This window comes from Thalassophryne amazonica, chromosome 8 (genome assembly GCF_902500255.1).
Source record: "Thalassophryne amazonica chromosome 8, fThaAma1.1, whole genome shotgun sequence".
Classification (NCBI taxonomy): domain Eukaryota; kingdom Metazoa; phylum Chordata; class Actinopteri; order Batrachoidiformes; family Batrachoididae; genus Thalassophryne; species Thalassophryne amazonica.
Window position 1 is genome coordinate 77784229 of NC_047110.1, and position 12313 is coordinate 77796541.

A 12313-nucleotide genomic window follows, 5' to 3' on the forward strand; every position below is an offset into this window, starting at 1 on the left:
AGCAGCTCTTGGCATGACTGACTTAAAAAAAAAAAAAAAAAAAAAAAGGGAAACATGCAAGCACCTCCAGTCACGTAATCTACTGCAGAAGATTTAGTTCCTCAATGTGATCAACCGCACTAGTCGAGGTGGTTTGGATTTGAAAAGATGGAAGTCACTCAAAAAAGATGTTTGAAATCTGTTGCTGTTAAACAGCTTGACAGTGAACTTGTTTCACCACCTGCAAACTAAGAAATATGAAGAATGTGAAAAGCTTTGACACTCTGCTGACGGTACTAGTAAGAACTTTTTGTTTACTTAAAGCAGTGGTGTCCAAACTATTCTAGAAAGGGCTGAGAGGGTGCAGATTTTCTTTGCAGCCACTTGACTCCAGCAGGTGATTTCACTGATGAATTCATCCCACCTGCTCAACGGGATGTTAATCAGTGAAATCACTTGCTGAAGTCAGTGGCTGCAAGGAAAACCTGCACCCTCTCGGCCCTTTCTGGAATAGTTTGGACACCACTGACTTAAAGCTACACATTTAGAAGTGTTTCCAGCAGAAACTGAATATTTCCCACAATCTCCCTGCCCTTCCCAGAATGCACCAAGGTGCCAGCAGAGTTCCACCATTTCAAAGCCATGTAAACAATGGCTAGTGACTATGTGGATGGCGCCGATTCAGCGAGTTCACGAGCGATTATGATGACACGTTCTCTCAAATTGAGAGGGTTATCTAGAGGAGGTGTAGCACCTGTAATGAACTTCTGCCGTGCCCCCATGTTGTCTTGTCCATACTTCACGAGGTTTGTTTACATTGTGCCCTAAACCAGGAACTCGGCCGAAACCGACCTTGCACGAGTCATGGACCAGCAGACGGCTGTGAGATTCACAACTGCAGAACAGCGAATAAGCTTAGCATGAGATTTCCACATCTATGTGGGAGCGGATCCCCTCATGGAGGTAGTCATGTTCAGCCCAAGAGAGGATACATGCTCCACCTTTTGCATTTTTTTTTTTTTTTTTTTTTTCCAGCATGGTCAGAAGCCTGAAGAAGAAATCAATCAGCTGTTGCTCCCCTGTATATCTACTTGCTAGTGCAGGCTAACGCGTTTCAGAATTCTTTTGTTGTTGCTGTGAAATGCAGGATCATACATATCACAACAGAAGGTGTGCGAGTATGAATTCAACATCACCAAAGGTGCAAAAAACATGAAACAATCTTTACCAGTGATGGCATAACAGCCTGAAACCTCACCAGTCTGGTGAGGTTTCACTAGTGTTTGTTCCAATAGTGATTTGTTCCATTCATTCAGACAGATGAATGGAACAAATCACTACATTCTACTGCTTTAAGCTTTATTAGTTTAGGTTCAAAGTAGCAATAAAACTGCTGCAAACTGACCTCTAAGACTCTCTGACCTAAAAGCAGAAGTTGGCTCATTGTAGCGTAGTCCACCTGGATTCCCCCCCTTAGAGGTGAAGCTGCTTGCTGTAGCTGCATACTGTGTGTAGCAGCTGGTATGTGTCTTTCTCCTGTCTGGGGTAGACACTTTTAAATATTGAAACGGTGTCTCTTTCAGGCTGGCTGCATGTATGTCCATGGTGGTGTCGTCAACATGTCCGGGAACCGCAGGACGGCCTCTTTGTACAAGGTGTGGCTGGTGGTGCCCAGCCTGCTGGAGCTCACCTGGGAGAAGCTGCTGAAAACAATCCCTCACTTATCCCAACTGTCCACGCATCAGCTGCTCAGTCTGGGACTCACCCACACACTTATTCAGCGCCTCAAATAAACCCAAGAAAAGAGGATCACCACAAAACTGCACTGACTTACAAGTCAGTCAAATATAGATGGTCTGAAGCAGAAAAAACCCAAACATAAACCCTCTGGCTATAAATTGGCAAATGGTTATGGAACAGAAAAAAATTGAACTGAATGCCAGTCTTTATTTTTAGTCTGATTGTAAATATGCGATTCCAAATGCAGTGCACTGTTTTGATGTTCTCTGTGAACATGTTGAATTTGCGATGACACTCCATCAGTAGCCCATACAGACACCAAAATCACATGCTTATGTCCCTTCCTTGTTGTTTCCTAAGTTTTGCCATCTCTGTTTTACAGACTATACTCATTTTTGCCCCCCCCCAAAGGTAGCATCTTCTCTCACTGTTGAGAGGAATTAAGAGGCGTTATAGAAAATAACAGGGAATTCCAAAGACTTCTTGGAAACACGAAAAGTTGCCTCTGGAGGTGTAATTTTAGCTTTCATTTCAGTGGCAGCAATGCAGTCGTCAACACTGCCAGAGAGAAACTGCTGGCATCTTTCACATGCATGTAACTATACACACGTACTCTGAGATATCAGGTTAGTACATTTTAGCACAAATTAAGACAAATCAGTGGCCAATTTGTTTTACTGTGAATCTAATATAATTTGAGAAATACAATATTCTAAGTTCTCACTCAAAGTTTTTACAATTCATCAGTTAGAAATGAGCCAAATGTTATAAAACAGGCAAACTGCTGATAAAGCATGTGCCCAATCCTTAATACACCTCCAGTATACCATATACTCAGCCCCAAAGTCTTTGTGAACATATGACTGATGTTTAAATGATTGGAGAAAGTACACTGTGATTGGATGAATTGGCACGATTACTCACATGCCTGAATTTACATCACTGTGAATTTTCTTGTGCCTATTTGATTTAACTGCACAAAAAGTCAGGAGAGATGCATTTGGACACTTTACACTCCAATGATTGTTTTGTCTTTTTGTTTTTCTATCTGGTGCCTTCAGAACTTTTTTTTTCCCCATTTTAATAATCCAGTCTTTTCTAAAAGTTTGGATTAATTTTTTTTGTTGTCGTTAACCCTCAAGGCTGCTCAGCCTGCCAGGAAATCCTGCTGCTTGAGGTTCATTTAAAAAAAGGCCACTTTCAGTTACTGTATTTATTTTAATTACTGTGATGTTTTGTCTCTGAACTTTGGCCAAACTTGTAGCAAGTAGTTTTGTTGTCCTATGTGACTTGTCATTTTTGCACATATTCTAAATTCTATTTTAAATCTGATTTTTATATTGTCACTTTTTGGGGTGGGGGGGAGGGAGATCGAGTGTCTACAGAGGTCTGTGCTGTGTAACCTTTATGTCAGATGAGGGCTTGTTGACGTTTTTAAGATGTAAAAGTACACGTCATTCTCAGGATGTTGGATACTGTGATCAGTTTCCCCATCACAATGGAAAACCGGTTCAGTCATTGTTCTTAAACTGGACTTTGGCATGTTTAAATCATTGTGATGGGTGCTCCCTCCCCTGTAAGACCTTCCTTGCCTGTGTGTACAAGCTTACATTTTGTCTGGCTTGGATTTAAATATAAACAGTCTGTATAGCCTTTAAAGATATATTAAGCGAAACTGTGCCGGGAAAATATTTACAATATTCACATTGCATGTGCTGCACCGCAGCGCCAGTTTTCACATTCAGAACCTCAGATTTGTTGTCCTGTCAGAATTTGACATAAAACAGCCTTATTTATATTCAGTTGTGATGTGACAGGCTGGTTTATTTGCATGCAATGCCTTGCTTAAGATCAGAATATATTTATATTTGCATCATTTTGATGTTAAAGTTTGGCGGTATATTGCATGTCAGTGTGGTGTACATGTCACTTTACATGGTTGGAAATAAAGAAAAAGCTGTAATGTACATATTTCGTGATTCTGAAGTGTACAATCAATAAAAACACTGGCCACAGGTTTTTCACGATATTGTATTCACAGGTCTCATTGAATTTTTCTGAGCACAGTCAGCCATGCAATTTTTTAAACTGTTACTTGACAGAATTGAATATCCCTGCATAAATCATACAATTTTTTTCACTTTTCATTATAGTATTAAAGTATACAAAAAAATGCTTTAAAATGTGGACAATTAGGCTCTACAACTTGGAACAGTAAAAAAAAGAAAAAGAGTCCCTTCGGCTGCTCCCTTGTTTGCATTCGGGGTCGCCACAGCAAAGCCAAAGTGGATCTGCATGTTGAATTGGCACAGGTTTTACGCCGGATGCCCTTCCTGACCCAACTCCACATTACATGGAGAAATGTGGCAGGGGTGGGATTTGAACCCGGAGCCTTCTGAACTGAAACCAAGCGCATTAACCACTTGGCCACCACCCCTGCTGGAACAGTAAAAATATACACCATGGTGTACAAAAACTATACAGGGGAAGTTACCATGCATGGTGCAGCTTTTTCTTATAGTCTGATCATTGTACACTACATTAGGTGGTGCTATAGTCCTGGCTCATCCAAAACATGAACTCTGTAACTATAGTAGGGTTTTGTTTTTTTTGAAGCATCACAAAATTAAGTTTTATGTATTACACAAACATAACTACAGGATCAACCTATGTGTATAATTAAGTGTTGTTAAGCAGGGATCACCAACCCTAGCCCTGGAGGTCACCTGCTCTGCATGTTTCCCATATGTACCTGCTGCAACCACAGCTGAGTAGTCAAGTCCAGTGTTTCTTAGATCGTCAGTGGCCAAGTACATATTAGTTTAGCAGTGGGCAGAGCAGGAGAGCTGGATAACGTGTAGAGCAGGTGAGCTTCTTGAATAGGGTCGGTGACCCCTGCTTATAGGAGATGTTTCTGCCAAAGGACTTAATGTTTCCTGCGTGTGCACTCTAATCATCTTAGAACTTACAAACATGTACGGGATGTATACAATGCCTGCAGGTGTCAAATTCAGTGTTGCGCATCTACCACAGCTTGACATGTAGGAAGTAAACAGGTCAAGACACTGCTGATCTGACAGGGGAAAAACATGTTACTTCTAGTGGAACAAAACTATATTTCATCACCACACCGTGATCATGATTTCTGTTCATGAGTGATGTTTTGTTGCACTAGAGCTTGGCAGATGGGGCAAGGTGCACAATCAACATTCACATCTGCCGTGATTACCTCAAGCAAAAACAGGAGCACCCAAATCGCCACAAGACATAGTACACAAGCATAGTTGAAGCCTTACCCACATGAAGTATACTAGCAACACTGGTAAGGAGAAAAACTCCCACAGGTGTTTTATGGTTATAGGAGAAAACCTCAAGCAGACCAGACTCAGTGGAATGATCATTAGCTTTGTCCTTACTAACAAACGCACAACAAAATGCAGCGATAAGTCACAATTCATACACTGTGTTTTGACACGTCTTCGGCAGGGATGTGGAATTACCAGCGAATGCCCCTTGATAGGTTAGTTGTTTATAAGGTGCCCTGCTACTTCAGCCTGACCCCCGCCTTCTCAAAAGCAAGTTCAAAGCCCTGAGCGGGTTTAGAAGATTAATGAAAGCAGTGCATTGGGATGAAAGGTTACAGTTCCCTAATTAGCAACCTGCTGGAGATGGAGCAAAGTAATACAGAGCCAGTAAGATGAGGTAGACGATCACCAGAGCCGTACCTGATGTTGGCGAAAAAGACAAGACGGAACACAAATCACAACACTGGAACGAGAAAATAAGCGATCCGGATTGAAATACTTGCGCAACAGCACTAAATGTTTCTATCCATTATTTACATTTTATGAGCCAAGGCACATGATGAATATTTAGATAAATTTAGTTTTGTGGATCCAGAACAACCACAAAGAAGACATGAAATTTGGGGCAGATGACTTTTAATCAAGCCTCTTTAGCAGATTACTGAGGTATTAGTGCAGCAGATAACAGAATATTTGCAGAGGAATCCTTCAAATCCGGTTACAAGCACCAAAGTTTGACTGTGTATACCTTTTAGTACATATTTTAGAAAAATAGCCATTTGAATTTTCAATAGGAGGCCAAGTAGGGGTCAATTGAAGAACTGCATAGGGGTCAAAAAATCATCCAATCATATTGAAAGCTATACCACATTATGTGTCTGATCACAAAGATTCCAAAAAGTTATAGTTTGGACTATCTGTGACTGAATGTTCTGGAGTTATGGGGTAAAAACAGCAAGCATGGCGACAAAGGTCACTTTCAGTTTGTACAGGGGTCAAAAGTTAAAGTTGCTTCAATTATGGTAAAACATGATGCAAATTATTGGTTGAGTTAGCAGGATTTTAAAAAGGAATAGTTTGCACCATGTGTCATGTTTAGTTATGTTACTGGGTAACATATGTCACATCACATGTCAGAATCCAATGGACGTTGACATTGTTTGACCTTTACTTTGGAGACCAAACATTCAACACAGAACTATTCCATTTGTTAATCCTATTAGTTCAACCAATAATTTGCACCACGTTTTACCAAAACTGGAGCAACTTTAACTTCTGACCCCTGTACAAACTGAAACTGACCTTTGTCACCATTCTTGCTGTTTTTACCCCATAACTCCAGAACATTCAGTTACAGATAGTCCAAACTATACCTTTTTGGAATCATTGTCATCAGATACATAATGTGGTATCACTTTCAATATGATTGGAACCTTTTTTTTTTATTTTGACCCGGTGCAATTCTTCAATTGACCCCTACTTGACCCTCTACTGAATATTCAAATGGATAAAGTTATTTCGCTACAATATGTACCAAATGGTATACAGAGTCAAATTTTGGTGCTTGTAACCGGATCTGAATGATTCTTACAGTTATCTGCTGTACTATATAGTTAACTGTGCTGAGTAACACCGTCCATCACCTCCTACTACCTGAACTGCAAAAAAGCCTAAAAGCGAATTAGCAACTCACCCTGAAAATAGTCAGACTTTCCATCCATGAAGATGTAGTTGACGAGAATTACGCTGAATATGCTGGCCCATAGGTGCAGGTCACTAAATAAGAGCACAAAGCCCACATCCTGTACAAAGCAGAGAAGAGCTTTGATTATAGGAACTGTACGAACTGCAAAAAAGTACTTTTTTTCCCAGCAGATCAGGGATTTGAATGAGCAAAACAGTCTCTTACATAGAAGGCATTAAATAAGACCAGAACTGGAATTTGGAGCATGCAGACCTGCACCGCGATACAACCTCCCACCTCCAAGCTGCAAAAGAAACCTAGTTTAGACACCAATATCACATTTGAAACTGCATCGGTACAACTTTGTTAAGGCACCATACCTAAGGCTGATGTTGTTTTGGAGAGCAAACTGGATCCCATTAACTATCTCTGGGATCTCAGGAACCATGGCAACAACTGTTACTCCTATGAAATACTGGAGAGAGGTAGAACAATGTCAGCAGAGCAGAAGAACATAGCCTGAGTCTGCCTGGATAAGAATCCTGACCTGAGAGATGTTAGGTTGGCTGAGTATCGGTTGGATGTGCTTGGTGGCCAGATCAGCACAGACTGACATGAGCACGGTCGCCATGATGAGGATCAGCAGAGACCTCCACCGTGACCAGTGGACCACTGCCCCATGGTGGCCAAACACTGGACAGAGAGGAAGGAACACAAGATTACAACTCTGAAACTCCTGTTGTAGAGAAGATGCATGTTTGTATCACCAGAAAACTGGAAAGCAGAAGTTTCATACCCTGTCCTCCAACCTGGATGTCATAAATGTGTGAGTGTGTCTTCAGAGTGAAAATTAGACCAATGATGTAGGCAACTGGCAAGAGCACAGAAACTGAGTACACCAGTGGCCTGAGATGAAAAATACAAGTTTACAAAATTTACTTTAGAAAGTCACCAGACCATGTGATTTAACAAGTCTGATTTATTTCTCTTCATATCAGATATAACTTTGTTACTGCTCAGCACACTTCGCACAATCCATCAACTTCCAGACAGATGTTCTAATTCTAACTGGTTCACTGCACAATGAAAAGCAAAAATATGAATTTGAGAAACTCATCTATGACAATACTTACAGACTTGGAAGTCAGAACTTCTTTAGATTGAGAATAAAGGTTTTTTTTACAACCCCAATAACAATGAAGTTGGGACATTGTGTAAAATGTAAATAAAAACAGAATACAATGATTTCCAAATCCTCTTCAACCTATATTTAATTGAATACACCACAAAGACAAGATATTTAATGTTCAAACTGATAAACATTGTTTTTGTGCAAATATTTGCTCATTTTGAAATGGATGCCTGCAGCACGTTTCAAAAAAGCTGGGACAGTGGTATGTTTACCAATGTGTTACATCACCTTTCCTTCTAACACTCAATAAGCATTTGGGAACTGAGGACCCTAATTGTTGAAGCTTTGTAGGTGGAATTCTTTCCCATTCTTGCTTGATACACGACTTCTGTTGTTCAACAGTCCGGGGTCTCCGTTGTCGTATTTTGCGCTTCATAATGCGCCACACATTTTCAATGGGCGACAGGTCTGGACAGCAGGCAGGCCAGTCTAGTACCCACAATCTTTTACTATGAAGCCACGCTGTTGTAACACGTGCAGAATGTGGCTTGTCATTGTCTTGCTGAAATAAGCAGCGACGTCCCTGAAAAAGACGTTGCTTGGATGGCAGCATGTGTTGCTCCAAAACCTGGATGTACCTTTCAGCATTGATGGTGCCATCACAGATGTGTAAGTTGTCCATGCCATGGGCACTAACACACCCCCATACCATCACAGATGCTGGCTTTTGAACTTTGCGCTGCTAACAACCTGGACGGTCTTTTTCCTCTTTTGTCCAAAGGACACGACGTCCATGATTTCCAAAAACAATTTGAAATGTGGACTCAGACCACAGCACACTTTTCCACTTTGCATCTGTCCATTTCAAATGAGCTCGGGCCCAGGGAAGGCGGCAATGTTTCTGCATGTTGTTGATGTATGACTTTTGTTTTGCATGGTAGAGTTTTAACTTGTACTTGTAGATGTAACGACTAACTGTGTTAACTGACAATGGTTTTCTGAAGTGTTCCTGAGCCCACGCGGTAGGATCCTTTACACAATGTTGGTTTTTAATGCAGTGCCGCCTGAGAGACCGAAGGTCACTGGCATTCAGTGTTGGTTTTCTGTATAAAGTTCTCCAGATTCTCTGAATCTTCTGACTATATTATGGACTGCAGATGATAGAATCCCTAAATTCCTTGCAATTGAACATTGAGAAACATTGTTCTTAAACTGTTAGACTATTTTTTCACGCAGTTGTTCACAAAGTGATGATCCTCACCCCATCTTTGCTTGTGAACGGCTGAGCCTTTTGGGGATGCTCCTTTTATATCCAATCATGACACTCACAATTCGTGTCCTCAGTTCCCAAACACTTAAGAGTGTTGTTAGAAAGAAAGGTGATGTAACACAGTGGTAAACATGCCACTGTCCCAGCTTTTTTGAAAACTGTTGCAGGCATCCATTTAAAAATGAGCAAATATTTGCACAAAAAAAAAAAAAGTTTATCAGTTTGAACATTAAATATCTTGTCTTTGTGGTGTATTCAATTGAATATAGGTTGAAGAGGATTTGCAAATCATTGTATTCTGTTTTTATTTACACTTTACACAACATCCCAACTTCACTGGAACTGGGGTTATAAATAAGCAATTACCATCACTGCCAATGTGAGTGTGATGAAATTTTGAAATACATCTGTATTGTTTTGGCCCACATCTGTTTATTTGATGAACTGTTGGCTAATATCTCAAAAAAAAAAAAAAAAAAAAACGAACATCTTGGGTCAACAAAGCATTGATTAAATTTTGAATCAGATGTGAAGCCAATTTCTGCAAGGAGGTAATATTTTCGGCACCATTTGTCTCCCCATCTCATCTAAATATATCGTATCGGCGGAGATATAGTCCAGAAGACAAACTGTCCAAGGGAACTTTTGACAGTACATCTCCAAACTAACCAAACTGGCACATAGGTAGTTACAGTGAAAGGGGGTAATTACCATAGCAAAGGTCTTTTGATTTACATAATAATTAAGTCACAGGATCAATGAGTGCAAAGTAATATCTCTTAAAATCTACTCAACTCTTCTTTCTCCCCAAACGTAGCGCTCAACCAAGTCAATGTACTCTGCTCATGTGTTTTTTAAGATATCCTACTGACAAACAGCTCTGGCAGAGGTGTACTACTAAGTGCCACTGTCTAATTTTCACAGAATTTATTATAAATTTGCATGAAAATGGTACCAATAGTTTCTTCAAAAGCCTATTAGCATAATCATGGTACAGTGTGTGCTGGAAAATTAAAATTATAGTCGACGTAAGTACCATTTTCATTTGAGAATATTGCGTAAAAAATAAATTAATACATTTTTAAAAAGATACCAGTATAATGACAATATAAATGAAAATCAAATATATGACTTACTCAACATGGCTCTGGAATAATGTGCCATTGTTCTGTTAAAATAAATGTTAATCACATTTGATACAGCACGTTAAAAACATCTTTATTTATCAAAGTGTACATGTCAGCACGGGTCAGCTGAGAACACTGACCAGGTCATAGTGGCAGTTGTGGCAGACAAACGGGCCGCTGCTGTTGCTTGTTTGGTTTCCTCCGGTGGCGTTGGTGCAGGCATCGCACACCAGACTCCCATAAGCCTTTGAGAACATTGTGGGGGCAAACACACCTGCCAGTGACATTTCACAGAGTGAGTCAAAACTAAACGGCTGTGCTAATACAGAACAGCTGATTTCTTTTGAGACAAACACAAATACAGTGGAAAAAGACTTGTACTCTGTATAGCTGGTTTCTTTGTTACTGCCATCACCGAACACATCCATTTCCAGTAACATGAATTTCTTACAGCTTTAGAACAATCATCCTCTTCTTTTGGCTGTTTCCATTAGGGGTAACCACAGCAGATCAATCGTTTCCATCTCACCCTGTCCTCTGTATCTTCCTCTGTCACACCAACCACCTGCATGTTCTCCCTCAACACATCCATAAAACTCTTTGACCACCCCTTCTCCTCCTGCCTGGTGGAACCATCCTCAGCATCCTTCTCCCTATATATCCTGGGTCCCTCCTCTGCACATGTCCAAACCATCTCAATCTCTCCTCTCTGACTTTGTCTCCAAACCGTTCCACCCGAGCTGTCCCTCTGATATGTTCATTCCTAATCCTGTCAATTCTCGTCACTCCCAAAGAGAATTTCAACATCTTCAGCCCTGCTTCCTGTCTTTTTGATAGTGCCGTCACTAAGCCGTACAACATAGCTGGTCTCACTACTGTCTTCACTACCCTTCACTCTTGCTGATATTCTTAGGTCACAAATCACTCCTGCCACCTTTCTCCACCCACTCCACCCTGCCTGCACTCTCTTTTTCACCTCTCCGCCACACTCTCTATTACTTTGGACAATCGATCCCAGGTATTTAAATGAATCTACTTTCACTTCTCCTCCTTGTAACCGCACTATTCCACTGGGCTCCCTCTCATTCACACACATGTACTCAGTCTTGCCCTACTGACTTTCATTCCCGTCTCTCCAGAGCATATCCCCACCTCTCCAGGCTAGACTCAACCTGCTCTCTACAGATCACAATGTCATCTGCAAACATCATAGTCTATGGAGACTCCTGTCTGATCTCAGCTGTCAACCTGTCCATCATCACTGCGAACAAGAAAGGACTCAGAGTTGATCCTCGGTGTAATCCCACCTCCACCTTGAATGAGTCTGTCATTCCTACTGCGCATCTCACACTATCCTTGTAAATGTTGTTCCAATAGTTTTCCCCAGCATGTCTTGGTCAACCAAGTAAAAGACATTTTGCCTGGAGGCTTATTTCACCGACACACCATACCATTTGGAGCATAATTAAAAGCAGATAACCCGTAAGTTGGAGAGGAAATGGCGTCTCACTAATTTAGAAGATCTTCACTTAGCCTGGAAAGAGTGTTGCTCTATAAAAAAGCCCTCCGTAAAGCTAGGACATCTTACTACTCATCACTAATTGAAGAAAATAAGAACAACCCCAGGTTTCTTTTCAGCACTGTAGCCAGGCTGACAAAGAGTCAGAGTTCTATTGAGCCGAGTATTCCTTTAACTTTAACTAGTAATGACTTCATGACTTTCTTTGCTAATAAAATTTTAACTATTAGAGAAAAAATTACTCATAACCATCCCAAAGACGTATCTTTGGCTGCTTTCAGTGATGCCGGTATTTGGTTAGACTCTTTCTTTCCGATTGTTCTGTCTGAGTTATTTTCATTAGTTACTTCCTCCAAACCATCAAAATGTATATTAGACCCCATTCCTACCAGGCTGCTCAAGGAAGCCCTACCATTAATTAATGCTTCGATCTTAAATATGATCAATCTATCTTTATTAGTTGGCTATGTACCACAGGCTTTTAAGGTGGCAGTAATTAAACCATTACTTAAAAAGCCATCACTTGACCCAGCTATCTTAACTAATTATAGGCCAAT

The 12313-nt window shown here is 40.6% G+C and overlaps 2 protein-coding genes across 2 annotated transcripts in view; one reads left to right on the forward strand and one right to left on the reverse strand.

The window, feature by feature from the left end:
• LOC117515949 (kelch domain-containing protein 10-like) overlaps window positions 1–12313 on the forward strand; it is a 35692-nt gene that overhangs the window by 14528 nt on the left and 8851 nt on the right. The window contains exons 10-11 of the mRNA XM_034176764.1: window positions 1563–1815; window positions 9201–9206. Coding sequence (XP_034032655.1) covers window positions 1563–1772 — 210 coding nt within the window. The 3' untranslated portion in view covers window positions 1773–1815; window positions 9201–9206. The remainder of the gene's footprint in view (window positions 1–1562; window positions 1816–9200; window positions 9207–12313) is intronic.
• LOC117514937 (low affinity vacuolar monovalent cation/H(+) antiporter-like) overlaps window positions 2850–12313 on the reverse strand; it is a 45562-nt gene continuing 36098 nt past the window's right edge. The window contains exons 7-14 of the mRNA XM_034175507.1: window positions 10378–10551; window positions 10247–10278; window positions 7505–7614; window positions 7256–7401; window positions 7089–7183; window positions 6934–7012; window positions 6718–6826; window positions 2850–5444 (exon numbers count right to left, since the gene is read on the reverse strand). Coding sequence (XP_034031398.1) covers window positions 5371–5444; window positions 6718–6826; window positions 6934–7012; window positions 7089–7183; window positions 7256–7401; window positions 7505–7614; window positions 10247–10278; window positions 10378–10551 — 819 coding nt within the window. The 3' untranslated portion in view covers window positions 2850–5370. The remainder of the gene's footprint in view (window positions 5445–6717; window positions 6827–6933; window positions 7013–7088; window positions 7184–7255; window positions 7402–7504; window positions 7615–10246; window positions 10279–10377; window positions 10552–12313) is intronic.